The 25,698-nt window shown below is 41.6% G+C and overlaps 1 protein-coding gene across 3 annotated transcripts; it reads right to left on the bottom strand.

Moving 5' to 3' along the window:
- Nucleotides 1–1,137: 1,137 nt before the first annotated feature.
- Nucleotides 1,138–23,327, bottom strand: LOC146991397 (high affinity choline transporter 1-like). Of its 3 annotated transcripts, none has more exons than XM_085768090.1 (10): nucleotides 15,716–15,884; nucleotides 15,447–15,560; nucleotides 14,308–14,463; nucleotides 12,588–12,637; nucleotides 10,880–10,950; nucleotides 10,001–10,149; nucleotides 9,027–9,170; nucleotides 8,628–8,781; nucleotides 5,530–5,747; nucleotides 1,138–4,110 (listed from the first exon to the last, which is right to left on the bottom strand). In XM_085768090.1, the coding sequence occupies exons 3-10, from the start codon at nucleotides 14,341–14,343 to the stop codon at nucleotides 3,553–3,555; spliced, it is 1,380 nt and encodes a 459-aa protein (XP_085624216.1). In that variant the 5' UTR covers nucleotides 14,344–14,463; nucleotides 15,447–15,560; nucleotides 15,716–15,884; the 3' UTR covers nucleotides 1,138–3,552. The 3 variants fall into 3 exon arrangements, with proteins under 3 accessions (XP_085624216.1, XP_085624291.1, XP_085624138.1); XM_085768165.1 differs by having other exon boundaries at nucleotides 10,880–10,926; XM_085768012.1 differs by lacking the exons at nucleotides 10,880–10,950; nucleotides 12,588–12,637 and adding an exon at nucleotides 22,984–23,327 and having other exon boundaries at nucleotides 15,716–15,924.
- Nucleotides 23,328–25,698: the final 2,371 nt, after the last annotated feature.

Below are 25,698 nucleotides of genomic sequence, written 5' to 3'. Positions count from 1 at the left end.
TCACATTTTTGAGTTAGGTCTTTATTGTTTTGTTGCTTTATTCAATACAGTTTGATCTCAGATGGGTCCTTTTGGCATCATTGGATAGAGCTCATCAAGACCTTTCTTTTGATATATAGAACTCATTTTCGCCCAAAATGTCACTTACGCCCTTTTGGTTCTAACCCCTCGTTATGATAATGGCATTAACACTTCTGCATCTGGATTATCCCTTAAACTTAGAATGTGTGTTGTAAATTGTCTATCTCATAGGATAAGATAAAGTAAAACATCCCACTATTCACAGCCTGGAGCTTATTTTTTTTACCTCTTGAGTCACTGTTCAGCCATTGCATCCATTGTATCATAGCACTGCTCACCATTAAACAGAAACATTCTCTAAATGTTTCAAAAACCTGATGTATCTTCACTAAGCTGGAAAGGAAAAAATCAGGTTCAAGTTCATGATTGACTGACAAGACTCACTTTTGGTTTCAGCTTTTATTCTGAGAGAGCATCACCCCATGGGGATTGACATTAATCGATTACAAAGTAGGACCTTACCAACTGGCAAGAAAGAACAGCCTTCATGAAAGTTCAGTATACAAACAACACAGTTAATCACAATCAACATGCATAATAGTATAAAACCAAAACACATATTAGGGGAAAATACAATGTAGAACTCACTATCTACTTTATATTATAAAACTAACAACTGTCCAGTTCTTTCATGGATGTTGCTTGACTGAACCACACATGGAAATTAAAACATTTCTGCTCAAAAAGTAATGAAAAAGACAGATGATAATGTGTTTAAGCGCCATTGCTATGTGTATAGCTACTGTCACTACATTGTGGACGGCTTGCTGACAACCGCTGGCAAGTTGTTGTTTTTTTGCCATGACATCCCATCATGACATTTTCTGAGTTTTTTCTTTAAGGCAGGAGTGCTCATTCCAAATGGCTATTACTTTCACTCAGAGGCATGTAGCATGTTTATCTTTCCCTGCAATATGTGTGCAAGACACACCTGTCCAGGATGACTGCAGGCACAACTGAATTTAAACATGTAGAGGTGAAGATACACTCAATGTTATGCAAAGCCGAAGTTGAATTTATTTAAGTTTAAACATTGCTAACTTGAGATAAAATACATTTGTGTTTTTTTTTTCTTCTACTCAATGCATAGCAAATAACTCTGATAAAAAATGATGTGTAAATATACAAATAATGATCAGACTGTACAGTACAAGAGTATAATACAGGTAGAAATCACAATCATACATATAAAAAGATACATGCATTGTGTCCTGCATGCGTCCTGTTTTGAGACACAGTTTGTTCTGTGTGCCACCAGTCTTTGGAAAATGACATTCATACAATAGTCTTAGGACAGAAATCAGAATCATAGGTTAAAATTTTGAATACCTAAAGCCAACATTACCACTCCATGAGGTATTTGAACAGTGACTGGAGTATACACCCATTTAACGATGTGCAGCAAGTAACCATTGACAGCGGAGTGAAACCAGTTTCCAGTGATATTAAAAAGGCAATAGTGTGACAGAGAAAGGGTTTTTTGATTGTCACTTGTTAGCAGGAATTTCTTTGCACAACAAACTACTATGGAGGCTCAGTACAATAAAACACAGGCCTATTCAAACAACCAGGGTCAATTGAACAGCCTGTTCTTCAATAAAAATCTAACCATGAAACAGTCAAATTTGTACTTTTTGTGAGATTTTAATGTAAATGAACTGAAACTTAGCTGCAAATGTTTTCACTACAAAGAGAAAATGATCCCACTGTAAACTAAAGCTTTGTATACTATATGTAAGAAGAAGAAAAAAACCATTACAGTACAAAAAAAACCAACTGACAATGACAAAATAAAAGGCTCACACTGACAGTTGGTGAGATAAAACGGGAAATGAGAAATGGGTGAGGAGGAGGAAAATGTGCAGTTGTAGCAACACACAACATTGAGTTACCTATAATGTGAGTAAAATGCAGCTGAGGGGATACAGTAACTGTGGCATGCTGGGAGTTGGAGTTCTCCAGTATTGTCTCTCCCTGCAGCTATATTCACAACAAAATGGGTCAAATTAAATAAGAAATAGTAATAATAATAAATACTGAGCATTTAAAAAGCCTGAAATAGTGTTTGTGTCACTTCCATCCGAGTGTTTTGCTGAGTGGTCGCCACTTGTTATTTTCAATATTGCAACAAAGGCAGCATTGCACTGCAACCAGACTCAGAGCATCCCGACAGGGTGGAACACTTTAGCTATCAGTACCTGTAGGGTGGTTTTTAAACAAAGTCACAGTGTAGTAAAAAAAAAAATGTCTTAAACTTGCTGGTGTCTACTGAGTAGTATTTGGTATATGGAGGTAAATGTTAATTACCAATAACTACAACCACTGCATCTCTTCACATATGGGATATGTTCACAACTCTGATCACTCGCTTTCATCCAGATTCATTTTTTACAAAAGATTTTAGAACCACTGTCAAGGGTGTGGACAGTCGCTTTGGACACATTTTTGATGAAAGACTTGCTGCTCAAAGTGCTGGTCAGCTGGATAAAGGGAAAAAAATAAATGTCACATTCAGGCTCAGCACTGTGGAACAGTGCAGTGCAGTGTGCACTCATTCTTTGTTCTTTGGGTAGCATGGCTTTGTTCTGGTGTAAAAGAGTCGCGTCATGCTTGTCAAATCTTTTGCAGACGTTCATACTGAGAGAGAAGGTAGGCCCACTTGAGACACAGTGCTGTGCCGTGAGACAGGTTTGCCACCAGACAAGCACATGAATGATTGTTGTTTGAAGGATGAAGCAGGTGGCTTGCTGCACTGCTGTTTTCTGAGAGGGTGCGTTACACAGTCTGATGCGCTCTTTCTTATTGAAGAAAAATCTGAAAAAGACATATCTTGTTTATTTGGAGCGTAAACTTTTTTTTTTTTTCATCAACATTTATGTTGGACTTTTCTTGTGCAAGTGTCTTTTTCCATAAAGTGTTGCCACAGTGCAGTGGTCTTTAGGACTGGTCTGGTCTCCTCTGTGTTGGGGTGGTGTCTCAATTTGTCAAAGTTTGGTTGTAAAAATAAATTCATATAAATCTTTACAAATGTACATGTGCAATCTTAATTGGAGAATGTCTAATGAATGAAAGGCACAATGTGTGTCAATGCCTCTGGGTTCTTTGTGTGGATTGCTTATATTACAGTGATGTGTGACAGCACAGCATTTTATTCTGTATATTAGACCGGTAGATGGCTAGTTCACCACGGTAACCCAGCCAGGTAGTCTAGTTGGATTGTATTCTCTGTAGAGGACAATGAAACGACTGATGAAGAACGATAACGGAGAGCTCAGATCACACTCTGCTCACCTAAGTGTCACCACCACTAAAAAGTTATATAAAAAAAGAAAATCACTGTGATGCTGTAAAGAATCTGTGTGTACTGCCCAGACTGCCGTTGTTCCCCCTCTATGAACTCTTACTTGGCAGACAAACAAACATGTCCACTTCCAGCCAGTGCCCATCTCCTCTCCCTCTTGGACAGCCTCCTCAGCAGCTGGTGGTGGTGGTGGTGGTGGTGGTCAGTAGCTGCTTGGCTGCAGAGGCCTCGTCACTATCAGGGTTGGTCCTCTTCATGTCTGAGACTTTGGGTGTTAATTTCTGCTTGCGTTTGATCTTAAACACATCCCACTTCTCAGACAGGAGCCCCTTGTTGAAAATGATGGATGTCAGCCAAGAGAAAAGCAGAATGGACACAAGTGAAATGAGCATGATGACGGTGCGGAAGGGGAAGTACTGGGTTAGCTTTCCCTCTGCGTCTAGCCTGCAGCCAGGGAACTTGATGGCAGGCGGCAGGCCGATGAGGGGCTCGCCACTCAGGATCCTCATTACCAGGCCCATAATGTAACCCACAGTGGCTCCGTAACCATTAGACACCTTAAAGAAGAGGACACAGACAAGCTGAGGGAACATGATGGTGTAGGACATGTCAACGCCCACGAGCCAGAAGACCAAGACGCTGTTGTCCAGGAAGGTGAGGGCGGTGCCAGCCAGTCCCACCACCACCACTGAGATGCGGATCACCCACTGCATCTCACGGTCCGATGCCTGAAGGAGCAAAAAGAATGACATTAGGAGACAAAGAGTTTCACATTACACCGTGTTCAGTCAAGTGACATAAGCATCATCTGGACTTGAGGCCTCCTTGACCAAGAGATCATATTACAAAGACACAGTATCCATAAGTTACAGCTCTGTGACAGTGAACTGGCCCCTGAGACTGAGATCATGAAACGGATCATTGTTTTACCACAGTAAATATGGCCCATATTTCACTCAGCAGACAGAACACAGTGTGACACAGTGGGCATAGAAGTATGTACAGTATTGTGAAGTCAATGCCACTTTGTTTCCACCCCCAGCCTGTTTGTGAAGGCTTAATACAGTGATACAGTCTCTGGGTTGTTAATGGATGTCTTCATTGGGATTATGTATTACTGTAAGTGGTACTCCAGTACTTTTAAATGTATTATTCAAACTCACTCAGACTTCCTCCTTTAGCATATATATAAAAAAAACATACCACAGAGAGTAACAACCAAGGCTAATGCAATAACCTTACCTATAACTTATTTCCCCACCTATTACCCATACTTGTTCCCTTTAAAACTCTATTTTGAAGTCATAATCATAATGAAGTTTAAAGATTTAAGTGAAACACAAACAGCACAAATTAAAAAGCAAGGAGCCCCTCCCTAGGCGGAACCCCACACACTGACAGCACTACGTCACTTCACGCTGATGTTCAATTTCCACCCCCCCACCCCAATACCTTATCCTCTTTCAGCCCCTGCTTGGCTCACCTCTTCTTCAGTGATTAGCGTTGTAAACAAACCAAAATAAACACTAAAGAAGAGGAGGACATATAAAGATAGTATGGTTGCTAGAGTGCAACACTTGCTATTGATACTATAGGGTTGACACTTGATGCACATCAGCAAGCTGTGGCACCAGTACTGTATATGCATTTAACTTCAGAGTATAAAGTATCGCAGTGCCAGCAGCGCTGTCAGGCTGTATATTGACCTTAAAGCTAACATCAGCAGGCTAGCATGCACACATTGACAAAGTTATTATCCACCTGTTAAGATGATAGTTTATAGTTATTTTAGCATGCTAATGGGAATGTCTTGGAAGTATTTGTTCATGGATCAAACCAAAACGTATGGGGCAATTCTGAAGACCTTGGGGTGATGATACACGGGAAGTCATAAAGGGATTATGTTGCAGTATGTGAGAACAATAAATGCTGATTCAAGATTTAGTGCCGATATGTACAGTAGAGACTAAGTTATTTAACAAAATAAGGGAACTCTGGCACTAGAGGAAAGGCAGAGAAACAGTACCTGCCTTCTGTGCAACCCCCTGACACTAGTAGAATTCATGCAGTTTTATTAAATTGACATATTTGCAGATAGTTGAGTTGATTGGGTACACACCCATGATATCTTTCTCCAAAAATCTCACCTGCTTTCTGATGATGTTCTTGTAAATATTTGAGGAAAACAGTGATGCCGAAGACAAAAGAGCCGAGTCCATGGAAGACATTACAGCAGCAGCTACAGCTCCGATGCCGATGACGGAGATGTACGTGGGTGTGAGGTACTGCAGGGCGATGGGAAGGATGGAGCCCGCCTGGCCATTTTCATACGGGGTGTTGGGTCCATAGCTGGTTGAGTTCCAGTCTGGGAGGAGAGAGGTGAATATTTGGATTAAGACCAAAGACTGACTGAACAAATTAATGAATTGGAAAGGAGAGGGTTAATGGGTTCCAGGGTGCCATTCCGAAGGGCCGCCACTCCGAACGTTTACTTTAATTTGTCGGAATGCCGACCCTTAATTATTTATGGGAAAAGGGTGCCATTACGAACCTGAAAGAAAGGGTGCCATTCCGAACCTGAAAAAATCTTGAATGGTTTACGGCACGGAGTAAACAAGCCTAATTGCGGTGGTAGCATAGTGGTCAGAGCATCTGCTTTTGACACGGTGGATCAGGGTTCGACTCCCGGGGGAGATACATATTAACTGCGATTTTATTGGCCTCTACCTAACCTTTTTACTAAACTTAAAGCAGAAGTAAGTGGTCCGGTCGTTTTCGCTAATGCTGCGTTCCAGGCAGGCTTTTGAAATCGTAAATTACAGCTTCAAGTCACAACTTACGACTTTGTAGCGTTTCAGGCAACCCACTCGTGTTTTTCCGACCTGTTTTACCGGTGAAAGTCACTATAACGGCCACTCGTAACTTCCGACTGGTGAACTCGTACCAGATCGAACTGGTACCACTTCACGGTCGGAAAAATACGAGTTTCCTTGAACGCACCATAACAGTCCTCGTCCCTACGTCGCCACATTCACGGCGTTCCTTGGCTGCACACACAGCCCCGCATGCCGTTCTCTCTCCTCATTGGATAAAAACTGTAGGATACGATAAATGTTTTCTCTTCGGCTCAGAGCAGAGCAGAGGGACTGAGAGACCCGTGTTTCGGTCCAAACACTCTATGTAAGTGATTGCTGTCGGAAGATATAACTATTTAAGACTTATATTAACACAAATATATTACTTACTTCTGCTTTAACCAACTCCTTTCTACATTTAGCCTGATGCATCAGCCGCTTATTTCATTACATTTCAAAAAGCGTCTGAACCTGAGCCATAGGGATTCGTTTGCTTCCGGGAGGCGGTTGCTTACATTTGCTTCAACTAATCGCTGCTGCTTGGTGGTCACGTGTGCTATACACCGGTTAAGCTCATAGGTTAATCTTGAGGCTTGAGTTCAACGTCATCGCCTTCACTTACCCGTCTGTTCGCCCGAAACGCATTGCTAGTGTCCTGACTACATTGTTGAGGCAAATGAAATTTGCCGGAACCAGTAGGCGGCGCTAGCCTGGCTATTCTACATTGCCTAAACCTAACCAAAGCACAGAGCAAGGACATTTATTTTCAGCAGGAGTGCCGCGGCTGCATCAGACCATGGATGTAATGCATCAGACTCGCACCTGGGTGAAACTTTGGAGGCGGAGGGGGAGGGGGAGGGGCCGGTCGGGCGCTGTCCCCGCGGCGCGTCGTGTCAAGCCGGGCAGGAAGTCAAACCACGAGAGAATCCGGTCAATTTTCAAAATAAAACACATTCGGAACGGCGGCCCCTCGGGAAGTTCGAAATGACGGACCTTCGGGAATTTTCGGACTGGCAGACCGTCGGAATGGCGGTCCTTCGGAATGGCGGTCGCCCCCCGGGTGATCTTAAATGTTAAAATCCAGAGTCCCCCATTTGGGGGACTTGAAGACATGCATAACAATAACAGAGCCCCCAGTGCACTGATTATGAAAGAATATGGTCATAAGTATGTCAAATTAAACAGCAGAAGCTGGGCTACAACGTGTAAAAAACCATGTTTATATGACCCAAACACAGCCCAAACACTACTCAAACAAACAACTAGACATCAAACTTCATAAAGCACCTCTGTGTGGACCCAGTCGCCACATTTCTGGCTCGTATACTACTGTACATTATGCAAAACACATCAGCGACCTCTCATCTGAACGTAAACATCGGGGCGTTCCCCCCAACAACCGCGGCTAACACAGCAGCTAGCAGCAGCACGGCAGAGGGAGAAGACAACAACCAGCAAAGTCGAGCAAACACAAACGCTGCGTGGCCAAAACATGGTCGTACATTTGCTCTTACCTTTGCTGTTTTGCCGTGAAAAGGTTGTGTTATGGGTAAATCCACAATATTTCCAGTTGAACTCTGCCTAGTGTTTACATCTGAATCAGCCGGGCCGAAATCCGACGGGTCTAGGACCCTGCACGGAGCGCACACAACCCCACGTTGGCCTGCACGTGGATCTGCTGATCTGATTGGTTCATGGCTGTCACATGGCTGCCAGTGCGGCCAATCACATCGACCTGGGTCTAGCCATTCCTCTCTCTCTAATGGTCAGAATGAGCCGTCGATCACTCGAATCGACCAATGCGCTGCAGAGATAGAGGCTGAAAGCCAAACCCCCCCAAATAAGCTGCAGAGTGCAGCAGGGCGCAGAGACACTGAATCCACTATGTTAGTTATTTACAATCGGTTCCAGTAGATTTATTTTCAGTTAGTTTATCCAAATTGTGTGAAAATAAAGATTAAACAATAGTTTATAGTAGCAGGTGGTTCCAAGCTGTGCCAAAAATGGACATTTTGGAAAGTTCGCCTGGATATTTTGTAGTAGTAATTTTGTCCTGCTTCAATTAATCAGAATCAACCACTGCAGAGACAATGTTCACATGTTGTAGGCCTACAATGATTTTATAGAGAGTTTGAGCTTCATCAGCATTATTCTAAAGGGCACTTTTACTCTTCACCAGTAACAGATACACTGAAATTTACACATCTCAGCAATTCCTCATTTTTTTCCCTTTACTATGACACCAAAAGTATTCAAATAGACCTTGTGGTTGCAGAGATATACTCATTTTATTATGGATATGCAATTTTCGAGAAAAGGCCTAAAAAATTGTTTCTCATGTCCAGTGCGGACTAGGATTATACATTTAGTTGCGAGTTAAGAGTGTGTACCTGTGGACGCAGCCACGGCTCCCACCAGCACAGACGGGATACCCAGCACCAGGCAGAAGGCTGACGAGGCGAAGCAGGTCACTTGAGCCTGGGAGTAAGATGAGGCGGACAGGATTCTTTGGTAGAACGCTTGGTAGGCCAAACCCCCCAGAGCCTAGGACAAACACAGGACAGGAATCAGTTGATGGAGCAATAGGAAGAACTATTCTCTCATGCCTATGTTGTTGCTATGCTTGGCCGTCGGTGTGTCTAATGAAATAAGCCTATCTAATTGAACTGCTGAGTTGAATTTAATTTAAACGCTATGATGGTGGGAGTTGTATAAATACTTCATAAGCTGTGTTTCAGACATCGTTTAGAGACATGCACTCTGCGACGACCTCTCCCACTCTCACTCACCAGCAGCATGAAGTCGTCGAACCACTTGCCGGCGTCTTCCAACTCCACCGTGCCGACCCAGGGAGCCTGGAAGGTCTCGTTGTAGGCCGTCAGTGATATGTCCACAGAGTGAGGGTTGGTCAACAGGAAAGGAACACACACCCACTGTATACACAAACACAAGGACACAACTAATCTCATTATCGGCCCAGTAGGGGAAGTTTTCAGTTAAACACTGGGAATTGGGAATCTAAAACTAGAGCTGGGGTTGAAGCTCCAGTACAATGTGCTTTTTTGTTTCACGCTGTGGTAATAATCTCATCAGCAGCTCTATCAAATAGCTGGCCTTTTACATCACATCACATCACATCTGATTGGTGCGGCGCCCCAAAGAGTCATTTGTTAAAAAAAAAAAAGAAAAGAAAAAATGCCTTTTAAATAAACTGTGTGCACTCCCCAGTTAGCAAACAAGCTATTAAGCGTGTTATCTGGCAAATGGCATTCTGTTACTCTCTTTACTGAATGAAATACAGAACAGTCCTGAGAAGAGAGAGGCAGGGGGAGTAAACCCACATAACACAGGCAAACAGAAAGAAACAGAGAGCTGTTGTGACTCACTGGCATGTCTCCAACTGGCTGTGGTGTCAGTGGTTAACTTGACTTTTACCAGCGAGCCCTGTGGGTACCCCGGATTCAACCGCACATTGCACAATCAAATTACAGTGTAGCAGCCATTTGGAACGTGAGGTGTGGGGAGAAAACTCAAACAAACTAATAAAATCAGTGATGCTTTAATTTGGCAGGTAATCCAATCTTGCTTGCATAGTTAATAAGGCGCCAGGTACCTCAGGATCTATAATTTGATCCCTCTGGGCTTTCGTCCACTTATCTCCATTATGTAGCGGAGTGAATAATCTGATAGGGCACATACAGTACTTGATGGTGTTCATCATTCAATGTGCTGCTGTGTGAATGGATCAAAAGATGTTACGCACCAGGCTGACAAAGATGAGGATGAGCTGGATCACATCTGTGTAGGCCACAGAGTAGAGCCCCCCCAGCAACGTGTAGACGATGGCCACCACAGAGGAGATGATGATGGAGTAGAAGTAGGAAAGATCCAGGATCACACTCATAGTACCACCTGGAACAACACAGCAGAGCAATGAGAATCAGGGGACTGATGGCTAAATATCTCACAGCTAGTCTTCTAATGTACAGAGGTTGGTAGCAACACATACATGCAACTGCTTACTGTAATATTTTAATTGTTGTGTGATTAGGTTCTTTTTTGCTTTAAAATCTTTTCTCTCTCACACAGACACACACTATACATGCATCCACTCTTATGTACTGAGACTTTGGAACTTATAAGAAGCTTGGCAATGACACTTTTCTTTTTATACTGTTCATTTGCCGTAATGCAGTATTTTCCAACGAGTACTGACAAACAAATTACACTTTTACCAACAAAGAGCAAACAAATAAAAAATGCATCTGTAGTCTTTTGAGTCAAGAATAAAGTTATGTCTAAACATGGGTGGCATTAGTTTAAACGTTTTAAAGCATCATATTGCTTAGATAAAGCAACAAATCAACATAAAAGTTATGATGAAATTATAACAAAAAGGAACCCTAAAGAAACATATAACAGAAGCAGCCTATTGATTGTGACTCTAAATTTCTGTTTTCACCCTCTTGGGGGAATTATCACCCTGTAAATTGTGACAAAGTAGGGAACAAAAGTCAAGATGAAGGTGATGAGAAGTGTCTTCAAATGGAGAAACAAATGTGTAAAAAAAAAAAAACTATATGTATAAGTAAGAAAAAAAAGACATCTTGTTACTCAAACAAGGCAAGCAAAACGTCACTACCTTCACCGTCTCTTCTGCCATATTGCCAGGGTCCCCCCAGCCGCAGCCTGCAGCCACACCACAACAATGCCCTTAAACAGAGAAGTGTCAGATCGGCACCATCGATCGCCACTCACCACCCTGGTGACCAGTCACCCCACTACGGAGCCCACCACCCCCTAAACCACCCCATCACAACTTTCTGTCTTCCCCACTGGCTGTAGGGTGGAGTTATTTTTTTTCCAAAATGTTACTGTTATAACTGTAAGAGAATTTTGTGTCTGCACATTTTTGTTGTATATTTTTTTCTTTTTCTGAAGTCAGTCAAGGTTTTATCAAATCATTTGGTGTCAGAGTCTTGAAGCACTGCTGAAAAGGCTTCATTCACTGCTCGCATTGTTGAAGTGACTGACTGACTTTGTATGTTTTGACACGTGAACAAGGTTTTGAACTGTTCTGAGATCTGCAGTAAGAGTTGCTGATGTTTCTGGTGGGTGAACTGAACAACGGTGACTGAGAAGCACTGTAATGAAAAAGGGAAGTAAGATCTGATCGCATGCAGCCACTTTCTGATGCCATGTGTGAAGTGAAATCCATCTTTGCTAGATCTACGTTACAGTGGGGTTCGGTTCCTGGTGAGCTCAGATGTTTGGACCGCCGCCTCCCCCCTTGTGTGCCTGACCTGGATATACTGGATACACATTTAGATTGAACAGGGCCCTTGGTGTTGTTGTTGTTGGTCCTGTAATTAATCTTATGGTGGGGCATGACGCAACATGTATCGTAAATAATTACTGGTGGTCCATTTTTGGTCCACTAGATCTCTCATCTGTTCTGTGCTGAGCTGTGCTGTGCTGTTCCCCTCTGGGCTAAATTTAGGAAGAGGGAAAGTGGAATGAGATTCAGGGGCCTGTGGGGCTTAATGGGCAGCACCAGGGATGGACAGAGGCATAGAGCTGCCCGAATGCCCCCTGTGTTGTTTTTAGCTACTCGTCCCACTTTAAAAACTCATGCATGTGTGTGCATACACACACATACACACACACACATTGCAACCTTTCTGTCCTGTTCCCAATTCCTTCCCGACAGAAATTTGACCATGACTGTGTTGATACTACATGGCGGAGTGACAGTGTGCACGTAAGGTGTCTTAAAAGTTAAATCCTCTCTGGCACTGAACCACATACACACACACACACACACACACACACACACACACACACACTCACTCAAGCAGACCATGAAGCTGAGTTTATGCAACATGCACACAAGCAGTCTCCCAGCAACAACGACCCTGTGGGGTCAAATGCTCAGCGCTCTCTCTTGAGTGTCAAGTGTTTGTGTGTGCGTGTGTGTGTGCGTGTGTGCATTTGGGCATGTGATGCCAAGCACACATCAGGCATGTACGCATAACTGTCCCAGAAAAATTGACAGGAGGTTTTACTGAGGAGCGAGGGTTCCCCTGATTCTATATTGGTTTAATAGGTTAGGGTAAAACAGTCCCAGGAACATTCCTGTCTCCCTACCAGTCCTTTTGTGGAGTGTCAGCACAGGGACTCTTGTCAATGGATTTCACTGATTCCCTTCACTGTGTGTAAAACATCTCACGCACAGAAATGAAACTATGATTCAGCATGCAACATTGATCCCCTAGGAACCAGCCAGAGCCTTGGAACAAATGGAAAGTTTCTCATAATGGCACAACAATCTACGTTGAATAATTGATCACCTTTCACAATCAACAGGCTGCTCGATGTTTAACCCCTTTTTCAAATTACACTGGAAAAGAAAACAGTGTTAAAAACACACACAGGAAAACATTATGTACACACGCGTACACACATTTTCTCTGCTGCACAAACACCCACGCATTCATGCTGCAGAGCACATGCTCACTTGCACCTGCTATCAAGCGCAACATACGCACACACGCACACCCACACCCACACACACACACACACCTACACACACTTGAATCACTTACAGATTAGAGAAACAGTAAACAACAGTGCCAAATGTAGTATGCAACAGTAAAGGAGGATCACATCAGAAGGAGCCACTTATCGTGTCATCTTAACAACTGGCAACACTACACATTTATAATCCATGTAATAACACAGTTGTCCAGTAGTTATATATTCTTAGCACCTTATCTTCATTTTACTATGTTTTTATTTCAAGTGTGTTAGTGTGTGTCAAATTTTTATATCCTTTTTTTTCCCCACGTGCTTTTTGCTGTAAAAATATCAGCCTAGCATCTCTTTGTTTGTTACGTAGTCCTAGGCTACTGTAAAGTTTTTTGGGAAGCTAATTGAGTGTTTGCTACACTGCAACCAACTATATTATGCTTGTTGAGCTTCCATTACACTAATCTGCAACTCACAACTTTAACATTGGGGGGGGGGGTTTATTGGGGGATAGACCAATAAAGGCTTTCTTTTATGGCCAGCAAATGTCGATTTTCAAGTCACAACATATCTCAGTAACTTTTGTCAGCAGTAGCCAGCTTGGTTATTATGCTTAGCAAACTCAAACCAGTTTTAGCTTCTGACTTCTATTAATAAAGAACCTTTTAAGAGAATCAAACTAATTTAGGACACCTTACAGCTTGTATTTTTTGATGACGATGATTTCACTTATTGTTACAAGAGAAAGGTCTGACCTCACATCAAAGGGTAAGACTATTTGCTAATGTTACTCTAATCTCTAATGGCATGTAGGACTGAACCAGCTTCCATGTGATAAATGTTGCTTATTTTCTAAGGAAACATAACCCCATAAATGAAAGTAGTAAATTGGCTTAGATTTAGACGTGCTAAATTAGCTGTGTAGGAAGTTAGCCCACACAGCTAGCTGTAGAAGCTTTTTATAGCTTGCATTACAACTCACAGTGTAACCAAATCCAGGACCAACTAAACTAAACTAAACTTAACACCTCTTGAACTGGGATTTGACAGTCGCTGTTTGGAAGAGGAAGTTCATGAACGGTCAGCTTCAACTTAATAAAAATCTTCTCATGGTATTTTTTTTGTTTTTTTGTTTTTCAACTTAATGCATGGGCTACTTCTTGTTTTGTAAGTTTTCATCCACTAAACTTAGAAGCTAAATCTCACCCAAGACAAATTTCCCTTGCGGGACAAATAAAGTTTATTTTAATTTGATTTAAATAAAGTTGGAGCACCATACAATATTCCAAATTCAAAAGTGGTTTCACCATTTAAGGGTGTTCAAAAAAAAATAAAGATGTAGGTTTTTTTTTCCCTTCTTTTAAATATAGCCTTTTTTTATTCTTTACAATGCTGGCATTACTAGTAATTATCATTATATAAACTTTTTCTTTTTGTGTTTGTGTACATTGTGTACCCAGATCCGTGCGTGCCTGCATGATTGCATAAGCATGTGTGTGCATACATTACAATACTAGCTGTTTAGAGTGTGAGGTAACCCACCCAGGCTGACAAGTGTGCGTGCCACCCACAGAACATCGGCCACCAGTGCAGGAAAGATCAGAGCGCTGCTCAGGACGTTCCCATACTTCTGTTGGAAGGGGTCCATCATTGTAACGTACTTGTTCTCTCTCATGGGCTTGGCAAAGAAAAAGCCACCTGGAGCAAAGGGAAAGACATTACCATAAAATCAGTCTCTCTCTGGAAATGATGAAGCAATCAATTTTTAAAAAACACGGCTGTAATTCTATCATTTGTAAACCCGAGTGTGAAAGAAAGGAGGAAGAGGAAGAGAGTGAGTGAGAGAGTGAAAGATCAAGTCCATGTGAACAATAAGAAAAACAAGTGTTCCCTCCAGATAACTCAAACACTTTCAGCTTCCACTTGGCCAACAATGGACAAGAACAGAAGGGGGGATGTTATATTTCCTGATCAGGGACTTTGGGGTTTCCAGGTCCCATTATTCTCCCACCATGTAGGCCGTGGTGACATTGGGCTCTGAACATTGACGATTTCACCTGTTACAACTGAGTGCGTCAGTTTGGTGGATTCAGGAGCAGGCAATCTTAATCTCTTTGAGCCTGTTGCCTCAACTTACAATCCTGTACCAATTTCTCATGGTTCTATTTTTAACGTGAGCGACACTTTTATTGGTGTGTGTGGAGCCAGGTGGGGGTTGGGTGTACAAGAGTATTAGTGGCAAATGACACTTAAGCTTCAGGTCAAAGTCAGATCCCTTTAAAAATTATACCTGATACAATAAAAGAAGCTTACGGAAACTTGCTTATTAGTGAAACACTGACAGTTACATTGTTACTTTGCTAACAGCAAAGTGTCATCTCCAAATTTTTACAAATACAGTTTCTCTCATCTAAACCTGCATGCAGACCTCATAATCTAAAGAGGGGATCAAATACCAGTCTGTATCAAAGTGAGAGTTTTCAGTGTCACGCATTATCAACCTTAGCTTCCTGACAACAACTAATTTTACTGCCATTTACTGGTGCTTGCATGTCAGGCATACTACGTATTCCCATCTAGTATTGTGTCTATTTAAAGCTTTAGGCTACTCCTACTTTTACAATGCATGTTGGGGTGAGGGGTGTTCAGACTTTTAGGCTTTGGTCACTAATGCCACTTACCCAAGAAGAAGGTTAAAACGTAGGGCACAGGCATGAGAGCCCACACTGCACCCAGCGTTGGGTTGTATGTTGCCTCAGCTATGCCGAGGATGAAGCCTCCACCCACCCACGTAGCTGTCAAGATAAAAACATACATGTTAAAGGAGAAACATGAAACACCACATTGCTTGTGCATTCCAAGTATTTCATGCATACCAGACACTCTTTTTAGATGTCAGATATTGAAAAGTAATAAGCTATTGCCTAAACTGAACTCCCTCTGCTTTTACCAGTAAGGGTGAAGATGCCGACTAGCAAGTTGATGTTGCGTCCAGCCAATAATGTGATCTCCATGCCATCTCCTTTGCATTTCTTTTCCTCCTTCTTGGAGCGCATGGATGCCCAGATGCCCGTCCCCAAGATCAACATGTAGAACCCCGTTATCACCACCAGACCTGGAACATTGAGAGCCATCCTGCTCTACTTTTGCGTCCGTATTCTGTTGGATAGAAAGAGAGAAAGAAAAGAACCATGAAGATCCAAGTTGCTAAATGTTAATGCTAATATATGAATGCTGATTACATTGTTGTTGTTGTTTTTTTTTCTTTTTATCACTACAGTATACAGTAACAAAAAATGCACAGAAAATCACATAACAGTGCAAATTCTCATTTACTTTTTTAGAGCTGCAGGGCAAGAGTTGAAATCTGAACAAATTCAGAGATCATCTAAGATGTTCATAAACAAACAGGTACATTCATCATGTGCAGGAAGCTCACAAGCGCAAATGATAAACAATAATGAATAGAAAACAGTAGCATGTATTCAAATGACTGGAGGGAGTAAGGTGAGCCAGGTGAAAAAGAAAATATGTCGTCTCAAAGACAGAAAGTGGATAAAGGAAAAAGGCTGCAGTGGAAAAAAAAAAAAAGACAAGAGCAGCAGCATCTGGGACCTGGCTCTACTTGCGTGGCAGACGGGGTAATGAGTGAGGAGTAGAAAGAAAGGTGGGGTGAAGGAGGAGAAAAAAAACGAAGGCAGGGGAAGGGAGGGATGATGAGTCAGAGAGGCGAAAGTGGTCTCACCATAATACTTGGCAGCACTGAGAAAGATGGCGGACAGATGTTGTCCCCCGTCTTCAGTGGTTGGATGGCCCCGAGTTTCGACCCCAAACATCGGGAAGAGCCACATTAGTGTGTACACGTGTGTGTCTATGTGTGTGCAATTACCATGACTACAGGACCGATCATTTTCTAAAAAAAAACCTATAAAAAAAGTATGATTTTTTAACTGCTAGTTTGTGCCTATACACGCAGTCCCAAGCACATTGACATTTCTTATGTTTACTTATCAACCGTGTTATGCACTCCAGGAAAAGTGTGTTAACTCAACACAAGTTTTTCTTTTTAAATCTAAAATATCACAGTAAGGCAGTTTCTTAGAAAACCTCATTTATTACAGACAGAAATGTATTAAGCCATCCTTTTCATAGTGAAAAACAAGACATAGCTCCGCCCAGTGTAATGAAAAACACATCTGTTATACAGAAAGTTTTTGGCTCGATTCATAATAGTTGGAACAAGGAAGAATGCATGTATATCCACTTGGGAGAATGGATAAAGGAAAAAAGGAAATGTTTGTGAAGGAGGAATGGACTGAAAAATACAGGTTAGAGGGATGTATGTGTACCGGTGTGTGTGTGTGTGTGTGTGTTTATGTGCGGGCGAGGAAGGAGTGGGTGAGGGGTGGAGGGTGTGGGGGGGGGCTCAGCGCCAAGGTCAACAAATGCCTGAGAAGCTCACCCACGTGGCCCACGTGTCTTTCTGTGTTCTGTATGTATGTGTATGTGTGTGTGTTTGCTCACTTGCACACACTTCTGGAGCCCCCTACATACCACACATTGCATACCAAACATCGCAGAGTTCAGACTGCATATTTATATTAGAAAGAAATCCGAGAGCTGCATTGTAAAGTATTTCAGCTTGTGGTAGCCTATTGTGATGTATGAAGAACAGAAGATGGGTTGAGGATGGTTACATTTTGTGCTATAATTTAACAATTTATGAGTTCTTTGCAGGACAGCATGCTCATCAAATAGGCTATGAGTTTATCAAATATATTGCCTTGTTAATGTCACATATGAACATGATGGCTTTAGTGTCTGAAAAATAAAAAATAAAACATTCTCCTACAAGAGCTGTAAAAAATGTCATTCTTGGTTGGTCTGGTAGTAAAAGCAACACTTTCAAACTGCAAACAAACAACTATGTAGGCCCTCATCTAATACCCTTTCAGTCCTACTCACTCAAATAATTGCCGCTGCCAGACAGCAAGCAATGCAGTGTGCGATACACAGCTGGCAGCGAACACACTTATTTTTGACGCTAGCCACCACTAAAAATCAACAGCATAAATGTTTGTAAGCTTTCCAAGGACTTGTAAAAAGAATTTATGGGGCTTTTATGCAATCTCAGGGGAGGCAGTTAGTATTTTAGCCACATGTAAAAAAAAAAAAACAACAACAAAAAAACAATGAGATGTGAGAGGGAATTGTGGGTAGCCTACGTTGTGTTCCAGTCCAGTGAATTTTCCCCTGTGATATCTGCCCCTCAGGAACTGACAAATTCTCAAATTATTAACAAAACAGGAGGTCACCCTTATACATGGTATTTCATTATTTTATTAAAAAGGGGCCTAGCAGTTGAGAAGAAATCTTTCTTCTAGCAAAGTTATCATGCTAACTCACTGAGTCACGAAAGTGTTAAGGCTAATGATAATGCTCACAATAGCAACAGCAAAACAAAAGGTTTAGGCTGCAGAGAGCTATCCTTTTTTTTTTTTTTTATAAATTCGGGAGCATAAAAACTCCAGCTAAGAGCTACACAGCCCTGACAAAATATTACTGACTCAAACATCGTTTGGTCGATGTTTTGTCAACTCACTCATATTTCTCACTAAACTTTAGCTAGTAGCCATGTTTGTCCCCTGTTCAGTGTTTGGCAGACGTAGCACACAGTGATTTCTCAGCTCTTTGGATGAATGACTGTCTGTTTTCACTGGAAGTGAGGCACAAGTTGAAAAGTAGAAAGCAAGATGAGAGGCTATAGCACCACTGTACCTGTATTCACTATTATGTGATGTCATCTTTTTCTTGTTTTTCTGTAATTTTTTACTACTTATCTAACTGGATTCTTACTTTCTTAATTTGTTTAGTGCAGGATTTCCAGTAATTTATTGAGCACTAACTCTTCTTTATAACAGTATGCATGATATTTCACAGAGCAGTGAGATGTTTGGAGTCCCTCCATGGGGAATGGACAAGCACGCCTTTTGACCTATTTTGGAGTTGAAAAAAGTCCTCCTATGTATCCTTCCCTCACTGAAAAAAACCCTCTCATTTGCCCTACTTTTTCAATGTGATGTCTATAAGGACCTGACCAGTGTCTGTTGGCGTGGCATTCCTAAAATGAAGCTGGATGTACTCAAGTTACTGTGGTCCAAATTAAACACACATTTCAGATAGGCTATTTCAGCGTGCACATTCATTTTGCCATACATTAAAGCTCTACATTTTTTGTAGTTAAGCCAAGTTCATATTCAACTCATGCTGTAGGTTCTCACAACAGTGGAGCAGAACTAAAGTCTGTTCGACCAGATGAGCTTCAAAAGTGATTGAATATTGAGATATCAGAATATTTACAATGTTTGTGTCAGTAATTCCTGGTAGGTTGTCAAACACTGTGACCATAAATGTAATTTCATTCCTGAGTTGAAACACTGTCAGTGTCTGACAAGCCGTTAGGAACATCATTAATTTAGGCTATACGAAGGGATATAAACCACACACCCAGCATGATTAAACTAAGGTTTTTGTTTCTTTTTTCACTCCTGAGTTAAACATGTCCCCACCTTCTTGAAGTATAGCCTACTGCAAGAGGTGAGGAGCCATCTCATAGACAGCACTCAGTGTAAGAGGTGTGTTACTGGAAACCTCTTCTGTCACTCTAAGAAGTCCTCACTCATTTTAAAGCATTAGCCTAATGTCAAGTAATTTTTTTTCTGTATGTAAACTTCTGCAATTTGCTTACTCAGCTCTGGTAACTTTCCACAACTGGGCCCACATGACTCACACATGAACACAGAGCAGGAACACACGAAGGGGAAGGGACTTTTTATACCTATGCAATTTCATAGTTATATGACTGTAAAAATCTGTTTACCAATAATAATGTGCAGAGGGAAAAAAAAGTTTTCAGTTTTTACTTATGCAAATGCAGGAAGAAAATGTAGCGAAAAAGCTTTTGAAATTTTGCATGCACTTAAAAAGAACTGAAAAAGATCTACTGTAATAAATGGTACTTTGATTTGCTGCATCTTTTTGTAAAAACAGGCAACATAATTTCATAATCATTCTGTAATCATGTCTAATGTTGAAATAAAATACAAATGCCTTGAAAACTAATTGCGCAGTTACAGAAAAACAGGGTTTATTAATCCTGCTTGACTGAAAACAGGCTCAGACTACAGGAGTGCATCACACAGACGCTCTAGCGTACGCAAGATTTCCAAATAATGGCACATCACACACCACAGGAAATTATTAAGGTTATCATGCGAGAGGGAGCATTACATCATACCTCAAGGGGAACCAGACAAAAGGGACACTGGTGCAACAACAGTTTGCAGTACTAAGATAAAAGAAAAGCTGAAGGCTAAACAAGTGAGATGCAGTCAACCCACCTTATCTGTTCTTCAGCGAGAGCTGAGCATAGGATCGTAACAACAGCATATGCTATTTAACATAAGCTATTAGGGTGAGAATCTTTACGGTTGTTTGGCAACATGCTCGCAGATCTTCCCATTTTAACTCCCAATTATCAAATGTGGCTGTCATCAGGGTCATCTTTACTCCCCCCTCCCCCATTACAATTATCTGTCCCAAACATTAGTAGGCTACAGGTCCCGACTAGATTTCTCCTTGCTGGGATTGGTAAATTGATGTTAAAGTGTCAAACTCCCATAGTCTGTGCCCGTCTTTACTAGAAAGAGAAACATATTAATTTTATAATTCCAAAAATATTTGTGGTGCATACAGTGCAGTCTACAGTCAATATTATATATTTTCTACATACAGTATGGCAAGCTGATCTAGGCTACTGTGATTGGCCATGCAACACATCTGACAGTGGCCTGGCAGAAGCATCAGCAAGCAAACCTGCCCCTATTCAGGAGGGATTTTGATGTATCACAAGTGTGTCATGTGTGACCATGAGTTGACACAATCAAATGTCAGAAGCAGTTACTGTAATCCAACAAAATCTTTTGTTAGGAAAGCAAGACTTTCAATTGTATTGCTTTTTAAATAAAGACAACAATATCTCAAGTCACTGGGGTCACGGATCAGTAATCTGTGCTGAAGTACATTCAGTTCCCTTACAGTGTAACAACATTTCTATAAACATAGTGTTGACAGATTTGATGCCACTCTGACTTAATGACATCTGAGGGCTTTGTTAAGCTTTGAGAAAACAGTCATTGGATGGATTGGCCCTGTCATGAAAGTGTCTTTGGGCATGACTGCTTTCTTTGTGTAAATATTCCATGTGGTATTCTCTTTCATACAGGTGCAGTGGTGTGTCTTGGCACCGGCGCAACTTTAAAGTTCTTTCTATGAACACCTCCTCCTCCTCCACCCTGCCCTACCCCCCCCCCCCCCCTCCCCAACCCACACATCTCATCTCCCTGCCTCTCAGTACTTTTCCGTTCAGACCAGCTCCTCTGCCGACTGCATGTTTGCCGCCTGCCTCCTCTATCAACTGCCCCCCCATGCAGTTTTGTGATTCACACACACACACACCCATTACCATATCTGCCAGCCGGTGAATAGCACTAAACTGCCGGTAATCGGTAACTTTCACTGCACACAGGCGAATTCACACATACACGCTCTAGATTTCAAAAGGATGCAGATCAATGTGACCCACACTCCAGACAAACATGTTTTCTTTTACAACAAGGAAGAAAAGTGAAAGGACCAACAGGGAGAGAGAGAGAGTTCGTAAAAAACAAAAAAAACACAAAGTCACAGTTCTGCTTCCTCTCTAAACACCTTGTCAAATTGACATGGAGCATTACATTTATATGCCCCGTAACACTTATGAGATCACCCTTCTGGACCAGTTCCAACTTTGAACTCTTGGAAATCATCCATCCTCCTGACTGACAAGCAAAACAAGAACCAAGACACAGAGGAAAAAACACTAAACACTAAAAATTAACTAAAATTAAAAACAGAATATGGTAAAAAAAAAAAATAATAATAATACATTTTATGCACCAAAACATATTTTGTATATTAATTTGAAAACCTACTTGGCAACAAACCGGCGTTCTGAAAATGAACGCTATAAACCCAGACGTTACATGTCACAGGGTATGTTGTGTGGACATCATCAGACCATGAAAGACACTTATAAGCACCTTTAAACAAACACTGATTTTCGGATTGCCATTTTACTCGGTCATTGTGTCAAAGGTTAAGTGGGCAACGAAAGCAAAGCTGGAGTACACATTAGACACATGAAAGTCCAGTCACTTTGAGGATAATTTAAAGCTAACCTCTTTGTTTTAGAAGAAAGCACTTTGTTATTTCACCCAAGGCTCTATGATATAGCTGTCAAGGAGAGGTTGGGCCAGTTAGCCCTCAAGGATGATGACTTTGATTAGAGAGGCGGAAACCATGTGAATGATAAGAGGCAGTCATGAGGAAATACAAAAAGTGTTTAGTCCACGTGGTGAGGACTGACAGGAAACACCAGATAAATAAATGAATGTGTAAAATGGAACTGGATTTTTTTTAATTTTTTTTTTAAACTTTGTAGTGAATGTAAAACTGCTCTGGAGATATGTATATCATTCAAAATGATGAAAATCTCCCTGACAACAAGTCTCAGCATGAACAGATTTCAAAACAGCATTCAAAACAAGATTGAAATCATAAAAATACAGTGGGGGGTGGGAGGTGGGGTTGGGGGGGTGAGGGGGATGGGCCTCAAAACATTTGGACCTCTCTGTGTGTTATCACTAGTCTAAATCTGTCATACCTCTGACACAGTCTGCTCTGCCCCCTCGACTTCTCTATTCTTAGACGAAGATCAGCTCATTAAAACAATTGATGGAAAGTATACAGAAAAAATAAATAAAGATAGGGAGTTGTATTCAAAGAAGTCAAACCACAAGAAGCAGTTTGTCCCTGCACCCATGTCCCTGAGTGCTATTTCTAGGACAGGCATGCTCTTCCACTTAGAGTGTCCCAACTTGACTAAGCTTAAATTCCGTTGTCAAAGATAAACACACACATACCACATACTATACTATACTATACATGCCTGCAAACTGTATTAGCCTATTTACTTTAAAGTTAAAAAAAAAAAAAAAAAAAATCCACAAACTCAAAAACAAGTACATGAAGTTAACATAATACCAACAGAAATAAAAAATAAAATAAAGAAACTTAGCACAGGCAACTTATATTAGCATTTGATGATTGAATACATACCAAGAGTTAAGGTCAGTGTCAGTTCTTAGAGATGATGTGAAGAGGGAACAGAGCCCTATTTTCACAGAGACAGAGAACGGGCCAGGTGATAAATTCAGTCCAGGAGGAGAAAGATTCAATCAGCACTCATCCACAGTGCCAGGGAGTAAGAGATGAGGGCAGCACAAGGGGAAACAACAGGTACTCTTCAGTCTCTTGAATTAAAAAAAAAGAAAAACAAAAAAGCAACCCAAAAAATGTTTGTAGAGTTTTTTTTACAGAGTGCTCTGCAGGGAAGAGAGTGAAGTCAGAGTTGATGTTCAGAGCTCGACAGGCAGGATCAATGAGGAAGGATGGAACTCTCTAGAATCAGCAGGCAGACTTCCCCTGGTTTTAAACCTCACGGAGTGGGGAGGGGTCAGATCAGAAACAACAGAGAAGGAAGCTGCCACTACTGTTACCTGATTGGTGACTGCATTGGTGCTCCTGGCTACAGCCAATTAGCTAAGTTGAGAGTTTGGGGCGGACCCAGCCCCCTGTTCAGCTTTGGTCCACATGAGGATGACTTTGACTAAGGGGCGGAACTGGCACCTCCAGCTGCTCCTGATCAGCTCACTAACAACAGCAGCCTTTCTTTATCCAGCTCTGCTTCTCTTTACTCAAACACCTCTTGCTTTTTTTTTTTAATCCCCCACTTTTTTCATTCTCTGCCAATTCTTTTTTATTTCACCTAACTTTCATTTCCACTGTCTTCAGATAATGTCCTTTCTATTAATGTCCTTTCTCAAAGCTCTTACTCCAGGGACTTTACCAGACATGAGTCATTGCACTTCTCTATCTCTCACCTACATGCAGTGTTTCACAGCGGCTGTACAGCCAGTGTGACAGATGCCAGGCACTAGGATCCTCACACGCCCACAATACGAGAAAAACATCTCCTTCTCCAGGCTGCCCCTGTTTTGTTTTTTTCCCCCCTAGTTTTATTACTGTGTGCTCATGTGTGAGTGTGGCTGCACACAAGTGCCTCTTTGCCGAGGACTTGCACAAAGCGTTGCTTGTTCTGTCCATATGGTTTAGTGTATCAAGCGTTTAGTAAATCACATGGGAAGAGTCAAACAGAAAAAAAAACAGGCTTGAGAGTTGGTTAAATATAGACAGCAAAATAAAAGTGCCGTGCTCATGTATGCAGAGAAGCTCCCTCGCAATATAAAAGGAAATAGTTTTGAACTGAAGTGCACTGATAAAAGTGCCTATGGTCACAAAAGGGGCTTTGTATGGTCCAGGTGAAGCCAAACCTCAAAGCCAAATATATGCAGATAGTTTTCACAGAGTCTCATACTGGTGAGGAAAGACGAAACCATCCTACAAACCTGATGTGTGAATTCTTGCCTCGTTTTACAGAAGAGGGCAACACGAAGGCAACGCTCTCACGGCAGCTCATCATTCAGCCACCAGCCCTCACTATGTACAAAACACAGCACGTACCACAACACCATAACACACGGAGGTACTTGTCAAAGTGAAAGCTGTGCCGCTCTTGCTGACTAAAACATCTCTATGGACCCACGTGTGTTTTAAAAAACACTGTCTTGTGTTTGACAGACTTTGAAATGAGAAGGGGGAAAATAAACTCCTGATCAGTTCTTCACTGTAAAAAACAAAACAAAAACAACCAACTATCAACCAAATCAAATCTCAAGGCTGGCAACCACTTTCATCCTCCCTCAATTACAAACATTAAGCAACTTGATCCAAAGCGTGTCTTCCTTAGTTTGAATCAACACACAGAGCAGAGAGGTGAGGCAACGCTGTCCCTTTAAGAGTCCTCTTCCTGTACCAAGAAAAGCTCAGGAACTCTCCGCGGTGAGTGTGTGTATGTGTGTGTCTATATGTATGTGTGTATGTGAGCAATGCACAAGCTATACCATGATACCATATATCCAGTCCCCCTCTTAAGATGCCGTGCAGGCTCTGAAGGTTGAATTTGCTGTGCTTGCTTTCTGCACGTCTCTCTACCTGCTGGCTTATCACTTTTTATGTATTTATTTACATATCTCTCTCCAGGTCCTCCTCTCTTCCTCGCGCTCACTCGCAGACAGGACTGGTTCCCAATGAGTTCCAGATGGGTTCCACTTAAATTGTCAGAATAAAAATGTTGGCAGAGTCTTGTCGCCATCTCTCCCCTCCAGACTCTGTAACTATGTCTGCAACTATAGCCCCAAATGTAGGGAGGAAATTTCCCAACAGTGGGAACAGTGGGCACAATTCCGTGAGTACATTGTTATGACACATTGTAGTTGCAGTCATTGTAGTTTTAGTAGTAGTCGAGACATATGGAAAAACAGGATGACACACGATATGATGACACATATAAGTCTCTGACGCAGGCAAGTTGCAATAGTGGAGGGATACTACGGTGGACTGGCACAGCCTTTTAAGAAAGTCAAACCACAGACCAAGACTTGCACATGAATCTAGAGCTATTGATCATATTCACAGCGTCGCCATCTTTCTTTACGTGGGTAAACAAACTGTATAACTACTGAGTCCCTGGCTTCAAGCTGTACGAACGTCATAAATTGCTCTCCTTTCATCGCTTCCCGATACAGATTTAAGGAAGGCATGGGTTATTAACGTCCGAAGGGACATTGAGCCATATTTTAAAGTAAAACGACATTTGGGTCAAACTGATTTGAATTATGTTAGTCGGCATTAGCTGCAACTGTTAAACGTTAA

Source organism: Trachurus japonicus, chromosome 1 (genome assembly GCF_045865225.1).
Source record: "Trachurus japonicus isolate A0001 chromosome 1, Traja_1.0".
NCBI classification, from domain to species: domain Eukaryota; kingdom Metazoa; phylum Chordata; class Actinopteri; order Carangiformes; family Carangidae; genus Trachurus; species Trachurus japonicus.
The sequence above is the reverse complement of the archived record's forward strand: the minus strand, read 5'-3'. Positions and strand labels throughout refer to the sequence as shown.